Source organism: Bombina bombina, unplaced genomic scaffold, assembly GCF_027579735.1.
Source record: "Bombina bombina isolate aBomBom1 unplaced genomic scaffold, aBomBom1.pri scaffold_487, whole genome shotgun sequence".
Lineage (NCBI taxonomy): Eukaryota > Metazoa > Chordata > Amphibia > Anura > Bombinatoridae > Bombina > Bombina bombina.
The window spans coordinates 25,894-45,209 of NW_026511666.1; the positions used below are offsets into that span (position 1 = coordinate 25,894).

The window sequence follows — 19,316 nt, forward strand, 5'->3', positions numbered from 1 at the left end:
ACATTAAACACTAAAATACATTTCATTCCCCTCCCTCTTATTATGGGTGCAGCTATTGCAGTGCAGGTATCTGAAGGAGAGTTGCTGCACCTGTGCAAACTCATAGACACTGGAATGTAGTTACATTTAAACATGGAGGCACCCATGATTAGGGAGGCCGTGCATAACCAGTGGCTATAGAACTAATTTAGTGTTTAATGTCTTTTAAAAGAAAATGTTAAAGGGACATAACTCGGAATTGAAATGTCCATGAATGGATTTCAGCTTTGAAAATAATAATTTGTGCAGTACACTTGTATTCTAAAACGCTTGTAGTTGTTTCAGTGAGAATGGATCATTGTGCGTTTTGTTTTGTACGTTTGCGTTCAATTACCTCACTTGTACAGCTGTGGTCAAATGTTAAAAAAGTCTCCTATGTACTTTTATTATCAAGTTTGCTTTTCTCTCATATTATTCTTTGTAGAAGAGATATCTAGATAGGTAGGTACATATGTCTGGAGTATTACATGATAGGAAATAGCACTGGCATCTAGTTATTTTGCTAATGTAAAACATTGTTGCAAAGCTGCTGTCATATAGTGTTGCACACATGTGCACACTCCTAAACTTACCTTCCTGCTTTACAACAAAGGATAACAAGAAAACAATGAAAATGTGATAATAAAAGTAATTGGAAAGTTGTTTATATGTTCTGTCTGAATCATGAAAGAAACAATTGGGGTTTTAATGTCCCTTTAAGCCTGGAGTCTGCACTTCTGCTAACAGGAATTGGAAAACCCATAACTGACGGTGTCAAATTACAGGAAAAGGGGACAAAGTAAATAATAAAAGTATATTTCAATGTTTATTGCTACATATAATAATTAAACATTTTATATTTTAATTACAAGTTTTTAATTCCCTTGTTTAATTGTTATTTACACCTCACAAGGTCTGAATATAACATAAGAACAAACGGACGTTATTTAACCAAAGAGGGGAACGTCTGTGCAGAACGCACACACGTTTCTGTAGACACACTGTGGCTAATTGTCTTGTTGGTTGGCATTATAGCAGTAGCCTGGGAGTCGCAAACTCACATGCCAAGGTGTCACGGGAGCCCTGGCAAGTGCATTTGTCTAGCCCTTTTAAAAAAAATAATATTATATATATATATATGTTTTTATTTAATAAATAATAATTTCCAACTTTAATCTTTGTATGTATTAAACTTTATAAAAAAAAATTAAAAAATAATCATCTATTTTTATTTTGTGTTATAGCAACTAACAAATCATATACGGGAGACATTGCCAGCCTTGCGAACTAAATTACAGAGCCAGCTGCTCTCCTTGGAAAAGGAGGTGGAGGAATATAAGAATTTCCGGCCTGATGACCCCACCAGAAAAACCAAAGCCCTACTACAGTAAGTAAAGATTCCTGTTGTTTTAAATGTTGTACAAAATACTTTAAAATGGTAGTGTAATGCACTTCACTGAAAATAAACTCAGAATAAAATGATAAATGCAGTAAAACAGCCCCAATTTGTATGATCCTTGGCTGACTTATACCACTTTAGTTTACTAGTTAAGAGATGAAGTTTAACTAATCACTAGGAAAAATTCAGATTTTTTTTTAAACTAGTCTAAAACCAGTAGGAACTTCCAGCTCTGTTTGTGTGTCTATATTGGTTTATGCATTCATTTTCATGTTAAATATTGTTTACTGTAAAATCATCTAGATCAATATCTTTAGCATATAGGGGTATTAGGGATAGGGGTATTTAGTCTGCAGACCTTTTTTCCCCTCTTTCTAAAGAACACATAATGAACAGGTTTTTTTTTATCTTAAATTATAGTGGAAGATGCACCGTTTCTCTGTGTAATCATTTCTACACACCTCAATCTGAAATGTTTCCTGCACAAACATTATAAACTCTTCTGCCCTGTCTGGTTTATCAGTGTTGAAGTTAAAGGGACATGAAACACCAAACATTTTCTTTCATGATTTAGCTACATACAATTTTAAACAAATTTTGCAATTTACTTCTATTATCAAATTTGCTTCATTCTCTTGGTATCATTTGTCGAAGGAACAGCAATTCACTACTGGTTTCTAACTGAACACATGGGTGAGGCAATGCCAATCTGTGTATGTGTGTATATATATATATATATATATATATATATATATATATATATATATATATATATATATATATATATATATATATATATATATATATATATGCATCCACCAATCAGCAGTTAGAATATAGGTTCTTTTCTGCTCCTGAAATTTCCGAGATAAACCTTTCAGCAAAGGATAACAAGAGAATAAGCCATATTAAATAAGTAAATTTAAAAAGTTGTTTAAAATTGTGTGCTCTGACTAAATCATTAATGTCTATTTATGACTTTACTGTCCCTTTAATGGGTAAATTAAAATGGACATGGTAGACAATAGTATGCCAAGTCTGTTTAAAGGGACATTAGACATTCATGATTAAGACCATACAATTAAAGGGAAAAAGTTTCTGATTTACTTCTATTATCAAATTTGCTTTGTTAAAGAGCATACCTAGATAGGTAGCTTGCACATTTTTAGAGCACTGCATACAAATAAAGACTGCTGACATCTAGTGCTCCAGAGCTTGCTTACCTGCTTTTCAAAAAAGGAAACCTTGAGAACAAATTAAGTTGGATAATAGAAGAAAACTGGTACACTGTATCAGAATCATGGAGGGAAACATTTGGATTTCATTTTTGTTTTTAAAGGGAAGGTCAATTTTGATGAATTAGTGCCCGGTTTTTAATAAACCTATTAAAATCAAGGGCACTTTAATTCATCAAAATTCACATTTCACTTGTTTTCTTCAAAAACCTTTTAATCCTGGCAGCCGCTCCAGCGATTCCCCCAGCTGTTGGAAGCCTCTGCAGACATCAGAAATGACGAATCCGGCTTCCTCCAATCACGCTTCCCTCCCGGGGGAATCTTGGCCTGATGCAACGCCGTGATTGGAGGAAGCCAGATTCGTCATTTTGGACCCGTGAAGACGGCTTGCGACGGGCGGAGGAAGTGTTGGAGTGGCTGCCAGGATTAAAAGGTACGTTTTTGAAGGAAACGAGTGAAATGTCAATTTTGATGATTTAAAGTGCCCTTGTTTTTAATAGGATTATTAAAAAATGTGCACTAATTCATCAAAATTGACCTTCTCTTTAAAGGCACTATTAGACTTATTTTTAAACATTTAATCTGTGCCACGTGCATGTGTGCTGGCACTCATTGGAATTTTTGCTATACACGTCAGTCACCCCTGTCAGCACCGCGATCAGCTTCGAGTTCGTACATGTGGTGCCATTGTTACAAATATACAAACACACAAGTTATTTTTATATGTAATAATATCTTAGTTTCTTTCCTAAGATATGGTCAGTCCATGGCTTGAGTAATTGCTGTTGGGGATATCACTCCTGGTCAGCAGGAGGAGGCAAAGAGCACCACAGTTAAACTGCTAAGTATCACTCCCGTACCACAACCACCAGTCATTTCTTTTGCCTTCGGTGCATGGAGGAGGTGAAGTTTAGGTGTCTGAAGAAAAATTGCGATTTCATCTACAAGCAAGTTTGGCTTTAAAGCAGTTAGGAACTTGTAAAGAGGTACTTACTGCGTTTTCCTAATAATTGCTGCCCTAGTTGAGAAAGTCAGAGTTGGCTACTCTGTTCTTTCTTTTTCAAAGGTCTCTGAGGAACTGTGTCTTCTCATACCTTGTAACTGTCTACATACCAGACAGTGGAGCAGGTAAGTGCTTTTTCTTCCAGTTGGGGAGACCATGCACTTAGCAAATTAAAAGACAATGCTTTTTTTATTGGGACATACATAATTCTGTTCTTTGGGTTACACTGAGGCATGAAGCAGGCACTGTAGCATGTGTGAGACTAACATTTAAACTCTCTTAAACAGAAAGGGTAAAATGTTTTTATTAGGCTTTATTTTCTGACACATATTTACTTGATTAAAACAATACAAGTTTAAACTGAAAGTAAGGCTGCATTTTATTTTTTAGCAGCTTATTCATTTCCCCATTGCTTTAAAATAAAACGATGCAACATTTTAAACTGTCCGGTTTGAAAAACTGGATATTTCTGGTACTTAGTGTACCAGGAAGCTATTTTTAGTGCCTCTCTGTGTCGCAGCAGTAATTTGAGCGTGGCAGTTGCGGTCACATGACCGGCTTTATTTCATAACGTTTCTGAAGAAAAAGTTGTTTTTCTCCATTTCTGGGTGAGCCGGTCTTAATTGGTAGTGGTAAGGCACCTCAGTAATTGAGGTGTGGGGTTGCCTGAGGTGTATTTTAGAAGTTTATTTAATGTTTATTAAATGTTTTTTCTTAACCATTCTCACATAATTTTAGCTGGGGATCGATCCTAATTTGGGATAAAAGTTAAAGTGTATTTTTTCCTTGGCTTATTTTAATTAAATATTAAAATCTTTGAAACTTATCTGTGCAAGTTTATTTACTGTTTCACAACATGTCTGATATAGAGCAAGAGCCTAATGTCTCTCAGGATGATGCTGTTAATATAATACCTTCCCTTACTCCTGCTACCTCCCAAGCCTCAATGGCGTCACATGCAGTGCCCTGTGATTCCTCTATAACTCCTGGTGGAGTTTATTTAAAAGCAGAAATTGCTTACCAGGTATCTGCGGCATTAGCTGCCATTCCCAGACTACAGGGAAAAAGCAAGAGGAAATCTAGAAATTCAGAAGGTAAGATGCCTTTCCTCAGTTCTGCTTCCTAAGTTGCCCTTTCTCATAAGTCTGATGAGGAAGATACATCGGGACTTTCTGAGGGTGAAATCTCAGATTCAGACAGTATAATTCCTTCTTCTGAGACTGAGGTGGTATCCTTCAGATTTAAGCTTGAACACCTTCATGTATTGTTAAAGGAGGTTTTCTCCTGTTAAGTGTAGTCAGTCCACGGGTCTTCATTACTTATGGGATATTAACTCCTCCCCAACCGGAAGTGCAAGAGGATCACCCAAGCAGAGCTGCTACATAGCTCCTCCCCTCTACGTCACACCCAGTCATTCTCTTGCACCCAACTAATAGATAGGATGTGTGAGAGGACTGTGGTGATTAAACTTAGTTTCTCTTGTTAAGTGTATCCAGTCCACGGATCATCCATTACTTATGGGATATTAACTCCTCCCCAACAGGAAGTGCAAGAGGATTCACCCAGCAGAGCTGCTATATAGCTCCTCCCCTAACTGCCATTACCAGTCATTCTCTTGCACCCAACGAATAGATAGGATGTGTGAGAGGACTGTGGTGATTATACTTAGTTTCATACCTTCAATCAAAAGTTTGTTATTTTATAATAGCACCGGAGTGTGTTATTCCTTCTCTGGTAGAATTTGAAGAAGAATCTACCTGAGTTTTTCTATGATTTTAGCCGGAGTAGTTAAGATCATATTGCTGTTTCTCGGCCATCTGAGGAGAGGTAAACTTCAGATCAGGGGACAGCGGGCAGATTAATCTGCAAAGAGGTATGTAGCAGCTTATTATTTTCTGACAATGGAATTGATGAGAAAATTCTGCCATACCGATATAATGTAAACTCAGCCTTAAATGCAGTAGCAGCAACTGGTATCAGGCTGTCATGTATGTATATTTTACACTACAGTATTCTGGGGAATGGCACTTCACTGGAATTATACTGTATGCATAAAACTTTAGCCTAATTTGCAGGGACTAGCAACAGGCTTTTTAATAACACTCAATTTATTAATGTTAAACGTTTTTTGCTGGCATGTAAAATCGTTTAATCTTCTGAGGTACTGGGTGAAAAAATGTTTTGGGCACTATTTTTTTCCACTTGGCAGTCGTTTTATTTAATTTATGACAGTTTACTGATCTCTCTCACTGTTATGTGTGAGGGGGAGGGACCTTTTTTGGTGCTTTTGCTACGCATCAAAAAATTCAGTCAGAAGTTTATTGTCTTCCCTGCATGATCCGGTTCATCTCTACAGAACTCAGGGGTCTTCAAAACTTGTTTTGAGGGAGGTAATCACTCACAGCAGAGCTGTGAGATTGTAGTTGACTGTGATAAAAAAAAAACGTTTATTTCTGTATTTTTTTATTTTTTTTTCTGCTATCAGGGTTAGTTATCCTTTGCTAATGGGAGCAATCCTTTGCTAAAATTGTGTTTTTTACAAAGATTTGATGCTATAACTTTTCAGTTTATTAATTTTCAACTGTCATAACTTTTTCTGTGCTTCTTATAGGCACAGTACGTTTTCATATTATAGTAAATTACTTGAAAAGTATTTCCAAGTTGCTAGTTTATTTGCTAGTGTGTTAAACATGTCTGATTCAGAGGAAGATATCTGTGCTATATGTGCTAAAGCCAAAGTGGAGCCCAATAGAAATTTATGTACTAACTGTATTGATGCTACTTTAAATAAAAGTCAATCTGTACAAATTGAACATATTTCTTCAAACAACGAGGGGAGAGTTATGCCGACTAACTCGCCTCACGTGTCAGTACCTGCATCTCCCGCTCGGGAGGTGCGTGATATTGTAAGCGCCGAGTACATCTGGGCGGCCATTACAAATCACATTACAGGATATGGCTACTGTTATGACTGAAGTTTTGGCTAAATTACCAGAACTAAGAGGTAAGCGTGATCACTCTGGGGTGAGAACAGAGTGCGCTGATAATATTAGGGCCATGTCAGACACTGCGTCACAATTTGCAGAACATGAGGACGGAGAGCTTCATTCTGCGGGTGACGGTTCTGATCCAAACAAACTGGATTCAGATATTTCAAATTTTAAATTTAAGCTGGAAAACCTCCGTGTATTACTAGGGGAGGTGTTAGCGGCTCTGAATGATTGTAACACAGTTGCAATACCAGAGAAAATGTGTAGGTTGGATAAATATTTTGCGGTACCGGCGAGTACTGACGTTTTTCCTATACCTAAGAGACTTACTGAAATTGTTACTAAGGAGTGGGATAGACCCGGTGTGCCGTTCTCACCCCCTCCGATATTTAGAAAGATGTTTCCAATAGACGCCACCACACGGGACTTATGGCAAACGGTCCCTAAGGTGGAGGGAGCAGTTTCTACTTTAGCTAAGCGTACCACTATCCCGGTGGAGGATAGCTGTGCCTTTTCAGATCCAATGGATAAAAAGTTAGAGGGTTACCTTAAGAAAATGTTTGTTCAACAAGGTTTTATATTGCAACCTCTTGCATGCATTGCGCCTGTCACGGCTGCAGCAGCATTTTGGTTTGAGTCTCTGAAAGAGACACTTGAATCAGCTCCATTAGATGAGATTACACACAAGCTTAAAGCCCTTAAGTTAGCTAACTCATTTATTTCAGATGCCGTAGTACATTTAACTAAACTTATGGCTAAGAATTCCGGATTCGCCATTCAGGCACGCAGAGCACTGTGGCTAAAATCCTGGTCAGCTGACGTTACTTCTAAATCTAAATTGCTTAATATACCTTTCAAAGGGCAGACCTTTTTCGGGCCCGGTTTGAAAGAAATTATCGCTGACATTACAGGAGGTAAAGGCCATGCCCTGCCTCAAGACAGAGCCAAACCTAAGGCTAGACAGTCTAATTTTCGTTCCTTTCGTAATTTCAAAGCAGGAGCAGCATCAACTTCCTCTGCACCAAAACAGGAAGGAGCTGTTGCTCGCTACAGACAAGGCTGGAGACCTAACCAGTCCTGGAACAAGGGCAAGCAGGCCAGGAAACCTGCTGCTGCCCCTAAGACAGCATGAATCGAGGGCCCCCGATCCGGGAACGGATCTAGTGGGGGGCAGACTTTCTCTCTTCGCCCAGGCTTGGGCAAGAGATGTCCAGGATCCCTGGGCGTTAGAGATCATATCTCAGGGATACCTTCTAGACTTCAAATTCTCTCCCCCAAGAGGGAGATTTCATCTGTCAAGGTTGTCAACAAACCAAATAAAGAAAGAGGCGTTTCTACGCTGCGTACAAGATCTTTTATTAATGGGAGTGATCCATCCGGTTCCGCGGTCGGAACAAGGACAAGGGTTTTACTCAAATCTGTTTGTGGTTCCCAAAAAAGAGGGAACTTTCAGGCCAATCTTGGATTTAAAGATCCTAAACAAATTCCTAAGAGTTCCATCGTTCAAAATGGAAACTATTCGGACAATTTTACCCATGATCCAAAAGGGTCAGTACATGACCACAGTGGATTTAAAGGATGCTTACCTTCACATACCGATTCACAAAGATCATTACCAGTATCTAAGGTTTGCCTTTCTAGACAGGCATTACCAGTTTGTAGCTCTTCCATTCGGATTGGCTACGGCTCCGAGAATCTTCACAAAGGTTCTGTGTGCTCTTCTGGCGGTACTAAGACCGCGAGGAATTGCGGTAGCTCCGTACCTAGACGACATTCTGATACAAGCTTCAAGCTTTCAAACTGCCAAGTCTCATACAGAGTTAGTACTGGCATTTCTAAGGTCGCATGGATGGAAGGTGAACGAAAAGAAGAGTTCTCTCTTTCCACTCACAAGAGTTCCCTTCTTGGGGACTCTTATAGATTCTGTAGAAATGAAGATTTACCTGACAGAAGACAGGTTAACAAAGCTTCAAAATGCATGCCGTGTCCTTCATTCCATTCAACACCCGTCAGTAGCTCAATGCATGGAGGTGATCGGCTTAATGGTAGCAGCAATGGACATAGTACCCTTTGCACGTCTACATCTCAGACCGCTGCAATTGTGCATGCTAAGTCAGTGGAATGGGGATTACTCAGACTTGTCCCCTACTCTGAATCTGGATCAAGAGACCAGAAATTCTCTTCTATGGTGGCTTTCTCGGCCACATCTGTCCAGGGGGATGCCATTCAGCAGGCCGGACTGGACAATTGTAACAACAGACGCCAGCCTACTAGGTTGGGGCGCTGTCTGGAATTCTCTGAAGGCTCAGGGACAATGGAATCAGGAGGAGAGTCTCCTACCAATAAACATTCTGGAATTGAGAGCAGTTCTCAATGCCCTTCTGGCTTGGCCCCAGTTAACAACTCGGGGGTTCATCAGGTTTCAGTCGGACAACATCACGACTGTAGCTTACATCAACCATCAGGGAGGGACAAGAAGCTCCCTAGCAATGGTGGAAGTATCAAAGATAATTCGCTGGGCAGAGTCTCACTCTTGCCACCTGTCAGCAATCTACATCCCGGGAGTGGAGAACTGGGAGGCGGATTTCTTAAGTCGTCAGACTTTTCATCCGGGGGAGTGGGAACTTCATCCGGAGGTCTTTGCCCAAATACTTCGACGTTGGGGCAAACCAGAGATAGATCTCATGGCGTCTCGACAGAACGCCAAGCTTCCTCGTTACGGGTCCAGATCCAGGGATCCGGGAGCGGTTCTGATAGATGCTTTGACAGCACCTTGGACCTTCGGGATGGCTTATGTGTTTCCACCCTTCCCGATGCTTCCTCGATTGATTGCCAGAATCAAACAGGAGAGAGCATCAGTGATTCTAATAACGCCTGCATGGCCACGCAGGACTTGGTATGCAGATCTAGTGGACATGTCATCCTGTCCACCTTGGTCGCTACCTCTGAAACAGGACCTTCTGATCCAGGGTTATTTCAAACATCAAAATCTAATTTCTCTGAAGCTGACTGCTTGGAAATTGAACGCTTGATTTTATCAAAACGTGGTTTTTCTGAGTCAGTTATTGATACCTTAATACAGGCTAGGAAGCCTGTTACCAGAAAGATTTACCATAAGATATGGCGCAAATACTTATATTGGTGCGAATCCAAGAGTTACTCATGGAGTAAGGTTAGGATTCCGAGGATATTGTCTTTTCTACAAGAAGGTTTAGAAAAGGGTTTATCCGCTAGTTCCTTAAAGGGACAGATTTCAGCTCTGTCCATTCTTTTACACAAACGTCTGTCAGAAGTTCCGGACGTTCAAGCTTTTTGTCAGGCTTTAGCTAGGATCAAGCCTGTGTTTAAAACTGTTGCTCCACCATGGAGTTAGAACTTAGTTCTTAATGTTTTACAGGGGGTTCCGTTTGAACCCCTTCATTCCATTGATATCAAGTTGTTATCTTGGAAAGTTCTGTTTTTAATGGCGATTTCCTCGGCTCGAAGAGTCTCTGAGTTATCTGCCTTACATTGTGTTTCTCCTTATCTGATTTTTCATTCAGACAAGGTAGTTCTGCGTACTAAACCTGGGTTCCTACCTAAGGTGGTCACTAACAGGAATATCAATCAAGAGATTGTGGTTACATCTTTGTGTCCTAATCCTTCTTCGAAAAAGGAACGTCTGCTACACAATCTAGATGTAGTCCGTGCCCTGAAATTTTATCTACAGGCAACTAAGGATTTTCGACAAACGTCTTCCCTGTTTGTCGTTTATTCTGGTCAGAGGAGAGGTCAAAAAGCTTCGGCTACCTCTCTCTCCTTTTGGCTTCGTAGCATAATACGGTTAGCCTATGAGACTGCTGGACAGCAGCCTCCTGAAAGAATTACAGCACATTCTACTAGAGCTGTGGCTTCCACTTGGGCCTTTAAGAATGAGGCTTCTGTTGAACAGATTTGCAAGGCTGCAACTTGGTCTTCTCTTCATACTTTTTCCAAATTTTACAAATTTGACACTTTTGCTTCTTCGGAGGCTGTTTTTGGGAGAAAGGTTCTTCAGGCAGTGGTTCCTTCCGTATAAAGAGCCTGCCTGTCCCTCCCGTCATCCGTGTACTTTAGCTTTGGTATTGGTATCCCATAAGTAATGGATGATCCGTGGACTGGATACACTTAACAAGAGAAAACATAATTTATGCTTACCTGATAAATTTATTTCTCTTGTAGTGTATCCAGTCCACGGCCCGCCCTGTCACTTTAAGGCAGGTAATTTTTCCATTAAACTACAGTCACCACTGCACCCTATGGTTTTCCTTTCTCTGCATGTTTTCGGTCGAATGACTGGTAATGGCAGTTAGGGGAGGAGCTATATAGCAGCTCTGCTGGGTGAATCCTCTTGCACTTCCTGTTAGGGAGGAGTTAATATCCCATAAGTAATGGATGATCCGTGGACTGGATACACTACAAGAGAAATAAATTTATCACGTAAGCATAAATTATGTTTTGTTATATCTTCAATCAAAAGTTTGTTATTTTAAACGACACCGGAGTGTGTTGTTTCCTTCTCAGGCAGAATTTGAAGAAGAATCTACCTGAGTTTTTTGTATATGATCTTAGCGGACGTAACTAAGATCCGTTTGCTGTTCTCGGCCATTCTGAGGAGTAAGGTAACTTCAGATCAGGGGACAGCGGGCAGGTTCACCTGCAAAGAGGTATGTTGCAGTATATTATTTTCTAAGGAATGGAATTGACTTTGAAAATACTGCTAATGCCGATATAATGTAAGTACAGCCTTAAATGCAGTAGTAGCAACTGGTATCAGGCTGACATGTATATATGTTTACACTTAAGTATTTCTGGGGAATGGCACTTCACTGGGAAAATACTGTATGCATATAACTTTTAGCCTAACTTGCAGTGGGAGCGACTAGCAGCAGGCTTTTTAATGACATTTCATATATTAGATTTTAAACGTTTACTGGCATGTTAAATCGTTTAATTATCTGAGGTACTTGGTGAAAATTGTTTTGGGCTTTATTTTCCACATGGCTGTCGTTGTTTTAAATTAAAACAGTTTTACTGAGCTTCCCTCACTGTTGTAGTGTGAGTGGGAGGGGCCTATTTTGGCGCTTTTACTACGCATCAGAAATTCAGTCACAGTCTGTCTTTTTCTCCCTGCATGATCCAGGACGTCTCCACAGAGCTCAGGGGTCTTCAAAACTAGTTTTGAGGGAGGTAATCACTCACAGCAGACCTGTGAGAATGTGCTTGACTGTGATAAAAACGCTTATATTGTCAATTGTTATACGTTTTTTTCTGATATTAAGGGTTAATCATCCATTGCTAATGTGTGCAATCCTTTGCTAAATTTGGGTTATATAACTAATCCGGTTCATTGTTATTCAACTGTGACAGTTTTTGTGTGCTTCTTAAAGGCACAGTAACGTTTTTACATATTGCTTGTAAATTTAGTTGAAAAGTATTTCCAAGCTTGCTAGTCTAATTGCTAGTTTGTTTAAACATGTCTGACACAGAGGAAACTCTTTGTGCAATATGTTCAAAAACCGAGGTGGAGCCCAATAGAAATTTATGTACTAATTGCATTGATGCTACTTTAAATAAAAGTCAATCTGTACATGTTAAGCAACATTCACCAGACAACGAGAGGGAAGTTATGCCGACTAACTTGCCTCACGTGTCAGTACCTGCATCTCCCGCTCAGGAGGTGCGTGATATTGTAACGCCAAGTACATCAGGGCGGCCATTACAAATCACTTTACAAGACATGGCTAATGTTATGACTGAAGTTTTGTCTAAATTGCCAGAACTTAGAGGTAAACGAGATCACTCTGGGATGAGAACAGAGTATACTGATAATGCTAGGGCCATGTCTGATACTGCGTCACAATATGCAGAGCATGAGGACAGAGAGCTTCATTCTGCGGGTGACGGATCTGATCCAAATAAATTGGATTCAGACATTTCAAATTTTAAGTTTAAGCTGGAAAACCTCCGTGTATTGCTAGAGGAGGTGTTAGCGGCTCTGAATGATTGTAACACAGTTGCAATCCCAGAGAAAATGTGTAGGTTGGATAAATATTTTGCGGTACCGACGAGTACTGACGTTTTTCCTATACCTAAGAGACTTACTGAAATTATTACTAAGGAGTGGGACAGACCCGGTGTGCCTTTCTCACCCCCTCCTATATTCAGAAAAATGTTTCCAATAGATGCCACCACACGGGACTTATGGCAAACGGTCCCTAAGGTGGAGGGAGCAGTTTCTACTTTAGCTAAGCGTACCACTATCCCGGTGGAGGATAGCTGTGCTTTTTCAGATCCAATGGATAAAAAGTTAGAGGGTTACCTTAAGAAAATGTTTGTTCAACAAGGTTTTATATTACAACCCCTTGCATGCATTGCGCCTGTCACGGCTGCGGCAGCATTTTGGTTTGAGTCTCTGGAAGACACCCTTGACTCAGCGACATTAGATGAGATTTCACTTAAGCTTAAAACCCTTAAGCTAGCTAATTCATTTATTTCTGATGCCGTAGTACATTTAACTAAACTTACGGCTAAGAATTCCGGATTCGCCATTCAGGCACGCAGAGCGCTGTGGCTAAAATCCTGGTCAGCTGATGTAACTTCTAAATCGAAACTACTTAACATACCTTTCAAGGGGCAGACTTTATTCGGGCCCGGTTTGAAAGAAATTATCGCTGATATTACGGGAGGTAAAGGCCATGCCCTGCCTCAAGACAGAGCCAAACCCAGGGCTAGACAGTCTAATTTTCGTGCCTTTCGCAATTTCAAGGCAGGAGCAGCTTCAACTTCCTCTGCTCCAAAACAGGAAGGAGCTGTTGCTCGCTACAGACAAGGATGGAAACCTAACCTGGCCTGGAACAAGGGCAAGCAGACCAGAAAGCCTGCTGCTGCCCCTAAGACAGCATGAAGTGAGGGCCCCCGATCCGGTAACGGATCTAGTGGGGGGCAGACTCTCTCTCTTCGCCCAGGCTTGGGCAAGAGATGTCCAGGATCCCTGGGCGTTGGAGATCATATCTCAGGGATATCTTCTGGACTTCAAAGCTTCTCCTCCACAAGGGAGATTTCACCTTTCAAGGTTGTCAACAAACCAGATAAAGAAAGAGGCGTTTCTACGCTGTGTACAAGACCTTTTACTAATGGGAGTGATCCATCCAGTTCCGCGTTCGGAACACGGACAAGGGTTTTACTCAAACCTGTTTGTGGTTCCCAAAAAAGAGGGAACCTTCAGACCAATATTGGATTTAAAGATCCTAAACAAATTCCTAAGAGTTCCATCATTCAAGATGGAAACTATTCGGACAATTTTACCCATGATCCAAAGAGGTCAGTACATGACCACAGTGGATTTAAAGGATGCTTACCTTCACATACCGATTCACAGAGAACATTACCGGTATCTAAGGTTTGCCTTCCTAGACAAACATTACCAGTTTGTAGCTCTTCCCTTCGGGTTGGCTACGGCTCCAAGAATCTTTACAAAGGTTCTGGGCTCTCTTCTGGCGGTACTAAGACCGCGAGGAATTTCGGTAGCTCCGTACCTAGACGACATTCTGATACAAGTGTCAAGCTTTCAAACTGCCAAGTCTCATACAGAGTTAGTACTGGCATTTCTGAGATCACATGGGTGGAAAGTAAACAAGGAGAAGAGTTCTCTCTTACCACTCACAAGAGTTCCCTTCTTGGGGACTCTTATAGATTCCGTAGAAATGAAAATTTACCTGACAAAGGACAGGTTAACAAAGCTTCTAAATGCTTGCCGTGCCCTTCATTCCATTCAACACCCGTCAGTGGCTCAATGTATGGAGGTAATCGGCTTAATGGTAGCGGCAATGGACATAGTTCCTTTTGCACGTCTGCACCTCAGACCACTGCAATTGTGCATGCTAAGTCAGTGGAATGGGGATTACTCAGATTTGTCCCCTACGCTGAATCTGGATCAGGAGACCAGAGATTCTCTTCTATGGTGGCTTTCTCGGCCACATCTGTCCAGGGGGATGCCCTTCAGCAGGCCAGACTGGACAATTGTAACTACAGACGCCAGCCTTCTAGGTTGGGGCGCTGTCTGGAATTCCCTGAAGGCTCAGGGATCATGGACTCAAGAGGAGAGTCTCCTTCCAATAAACATTCTGGAATTGAGAGCAGTTCTCAATGCCCTACTGGCTTGGCCTCAGTTAGCAACTCTGAGGTTTATCAGGTTTCAGTCGGACAACATCACGACTGTGGCTTACGTCAACCATCAGGGAGGGACAAGAAGTTCCCTAGCGATGATGGAAGTATCAAAGATAATTCGCTGGGCAGAGTCTCACTCTTGCCACCTGTCAGCGATCCACATCCCAGGAGTGGACAACTGGGAGGCGGATTTCCTAAGTCGCCAGACTTTTCATCCGGGGGAGTGGGAACTTCATCCGAAGGTCTTTGCCCAAATACTTCGACGTTGGGGCAAACCAGATATGGATCTCATGGCGTCTCGCCGGAACGCCAAGCTTCCTCGTTACGGGTCCAGGTCCAGGGACCCGGGAGCGGTCCTGATAGATGCCTTGACAGCACCTTGGACCTTCAGGATGGCTTATGTGTTTCCACCCTTCCCGATGCTACCTCGTTTGATTGCAAGGATCAAACAGGAGAAAGCATCAGTGATTCTAATAGCGCCTGCGTGGCCACGCAGGACCTGGTATGCAGATCTAGTGGACATGTCATCCTGTCCACCTTGGTCTCTGCCTCTGAGACAGGACCTTCTAATTCAGGGTCCTTTCAAACATCAAAACCTAATTTCTCTGAAGCTGACTGCATGGAAATTGAACGCTTAATTTTATCAAAGCGTGGATTTTCAGAGCCAGTAATTGATACCTTAATACAGGCTAGGAAACCTGTTACCAGGAAAATTTACCATAAGATATGGCGTAAATACTTACACTGGTGCGAATCCAAGGGTTACTCATGGAGTAAGGTTAGGATTCCTAGGATATTGTCTTTTCTACAAGAAGGTTTAGAAAAGGGTTTATCTGCTAGTTCGTTAAAGGGACAGATCTCAGCTCTGTCCATTCTTTTACACAAGCGTCTGTCAGAAGTTCCAGACGTTCAGGCTTTTTGTCAGGCTTTGGCCAGGATTAAGCCTGTGTTTAAATCTGTTGCTCCGCCGTGGAGCTTAAACTTAGTTCTTAACGTTTTACAGGGTGTTCCGTTTGAACCCCTTCACTCCATTGATATCAAGCTGTTATCTTGGAAAGTTCTGTTTTTAATGGCTATTTCCTCGGCTCGTAGAGTCTCTGAATTATCAGCCTTACATTGTGATTCTCCGTATCTGATTTCTCATTCAGATAAGGTAGTTCTGCGTACTAAACCTGGGTTCTTACCTAAGGTAGTCACTAACAAGAATATCAATCAAGAGATTGTTGTTCCATCATTGTGTCCTAACCCTTCTTCTGCACAATCTAGATGTAGTCCGTGCCCTGAAATTTTATTTACAGGCAACTAAAGATTTTCGACAAACTTCTTCCCTGTTTGTCGTTTATTCTGGACAGAGGAGAGGTCAAAAAGCATCTGCTACCTCTCTATCCTTTTGGCTTCGTAGCATAATACGTTTAGCCTATGAGACTGCTGGACAGCAACCTCCTGAAAGGATTACAGCTCATTCTACTAGAGCTGTGGCTTCCACTTGGGCCTTTAAGAACGAGGCCTCTGTTGAACAGATTTGCAAGGCTGCAACTTGGTCTTCTCTTCATACTTTTTCCAAATTTTACAAATTTGACACTTTTGCTTCTTCGGAGGCTGTTTTTGGGAGAAAGGTTCTTCAGGCAGTGGTTCCTTCCGTATAGAGATCCTGCCTGTCCCTCCCGTCATCCGTGTACTTAGCTTTGGTATTGGTATCCCATAAGTAATGATGACCCGTGGACTGACTACACTTAACAGGAGAAAACATAATTTATGCTTACCTGATAAATTCCTTTCTCCTGTAGTGTAGTCAGTCCACGGCCCGCCCTGTTTTTTAAGGCAGGTCTAAATTTTTTAATTATACTCCAGTCACCACTGCACCCTATAGTTTCTCCTTTCTCGTTTGGTTCTTGGTCGAATGACTGGGTGTGACGTAGAGGGGAGGAGCTATGTAGCAGCTCTGCTTGGGTGATCCTCTTGCACTTCCTGTTGGGGAGGAGTTAATATCCCATAAGTAATGATGACCCGTGGACTGACTACACTACAGGAGAAAGGAATTTATCAGGTAAGCATAAATTATGTTTTAGCTACTTTAGATGACTTCAATACCCCTGTCGTTGTCACTCCTAAGAAATCTAGTAAACTTAATAGTTTCTTTGATAAACCTTCCACTTCGGAGGTTTTTCCTGTGCCGGACCATACTAGGGAGATTATCTCACAGGAATGGGAGAAACCAGTGGTGTCTTTTTCCCCGTCTCCCATTTTTAAGAAAATGTTTCCTGTCGAGGACTCAATTAAAGGCCCTTGGTATACTGTACCCAAAGTTGAAAGGGCCATTTCCACTTTGGCTAAGAGAACCACTATTCCTATTGAGGATAGCTGCTCTTTTAAGGATCTGATGGACAAGAAGCTGGAGGCTTGTTTGAAAAAAGATTTATGTTCATTAAGGTCTCCAATGGTAACCTGCTGTGTGTATTGCCACTGTGACTAGTGCGGCATCTTATTGGTTCAACGCCTTGTCTGATTCTCTTCAAGTAGAGGCTTCCTTGGATGAAATTCAAGATAGGATTAAAGCTCTTAAATTGGCCAATTCCTTTATTGCAGATGCCATTTTACAGGTTGTTAGACTAGGAGCTAAAACCTCTAGTTCCTAGCCCGCAGGGCGTTATGGTTGAAATCCTGATCTGCGGACGTTTCCTCTAATGTCAAGCTTCTGGCCATTCCTTACAAGGGCAAACCCTTGTTTGGACCCGGTTTGGCAGAATTTATCTCTGATATTACGGGTGGAAAAGGGTCTTTTCTACCTCAAGATAAGAAGAATAGGCCTAAAGGACATCAGAGTAATTTTCCTTCCTTTCGTAACTTCAGAGGAAAGCCTTCCCCTTCTTCTTTTAAGCAGGAACAATCCAAGTCTTCTTGAAAACTCAATCAGTCTTGAAACAAGGGGAAACAATCAAAGAAACCCGCAGCTGATTCCAAATCAGCATGAAGGGTTTCCCTCCGATCCGGGATCAGATCAGGTGGGGGGCAGACTTACTTTCTTAGTTCTCTCAAGCCTGGATATGAGATGTCACAGATCCATGGACTGTGGACATAGTATCCCAGGGTTACAAATTGGAATTCAAGACTTTTCCTCCCAGAGGCAGATTCCATCTTTCGATTATCTGCAGACCAGATAAAGAAAGGCATTCTTGAAATGTATACAACATCTTTCCTCTCTTTGAGTGATAGTTCCAGTGCAGGAACAGGGTCTCGGGTTCTGCTCCAAACTATTTGTGGTTCACAAAAAGAGGGAGTCCCATTCTAGACTTGAAGTGTCTAAACAAGTTTCTCAAAGTTCCATCCTACAAGATGGAGATTATACGCTCCATTCTTTCTTTAGTACAAGAGGGTCAGTTCATGACAACCATAGACCTAAAGGATGCGTATCTTCATGTTCCTATTTACAGGGACCATCACAGATTCCTGAGATTTGCCTTTCTGGACAAACATTTCCAGTTCGTGGCCCATTTGGTCTAGCCATCGCTCCCAGATTTTTTTCATAGGTTCTAGGGGCTCTTTTGGCAGTGATCCGTTCTCGTAGAATTGCTGTGGCACCCTACCTGGATGACATATTGGTTCAGGTGCCATCTTTTCAACAAGCAAAAGCTCACACAGAGATATTGTTGTATTTTCTTCATTCCCACGGATGGAATGTGAATCTGGAAAAAAGCTCCCTTTCCCCTGTTACAAGAGTAGTGTTTTTAGGGACCATAATAGATTCTCTATTGATGATTTTTCTGTTCTGACAGAGGTCAGGAAAAGCAAAATCATTTCCTCTTGCCTCTCTCTTCAGGCTACTGCTCATCCTTCAGTGGCTTAATGTATGGAGGTAATCGGTCTGATGGTGGCTTCCATGGACATAATTCCTTTTGCTCGATTCCATTTGAGAGCTCTCCAGTTGTGCATGTTCAGACAATGGAATGGCAACCATGCGGATGTATCTCAGAGAATAGTTAGATCAGTTGTCAAGGGACTCTCTCTCCCGTGGTGGATTTCTCAGGAACATCTGTCTCAGTGCATGCTTTCAGAAACCTTCCTGGGTGATCGTGACCTGGGTCACTGACCACGGACACCAGCCTGCTGGGCTGGGGAGCAGTCTGGAACTCGTTAAAAGCTCATGGCCTTTGGACTCGGGAGGAGTCTGCTCTTCCCATCAACATCTTGGAGTTGAGGGCGATTTGCAATGCTCTATTGGCTTGGCCTTGGTTGTCCTCAGCCCAGTTTATCAGGTTCCAGTTGGACATCATAACCTCTGTGGCTTACATCAATCACCATGGAGGAACTCTGAGTTCCTTACCCTTTGAGGGAGGTTAGTCGGAATCTTAAGTGGGCAGAGACCCACAATTGCTTTCTTTCTGCCATCCACATTCTAGGAGTAGACACCTGGGAAGCGGATTTTCTGAGCAGACAGACTTTTCATCCCGGGGAGTAGGAACTCCATCCGGAGGTGTTTTCCAGCT

At 41.7% G+C, this 19,316-nt stretch overlaps 1 protein-coding gene across 2 annotated transcripts in view; it reads left to right on the forward strand.

Annotated features, from left to right (window-relative positions):
* LOC128643898 (dynamin-2) overlaps positions 1-19,316 on the forward strand; it is a gene marked incomplete at its 5' end in the record, with an annotated part of 254,650 nt that overhangs the window by 24,756 nt on the left and 210,578 nt on the right. For both annotated transcript variants that reach the window (XM_053696670.1, XM_053696671.1), the window contains 1 exon segment: positions 1,263-1,405. In XM_053696670.1, the coding sequence (XP_053552645.1) occupies positions 1,263-1,405 (143 nt within the window).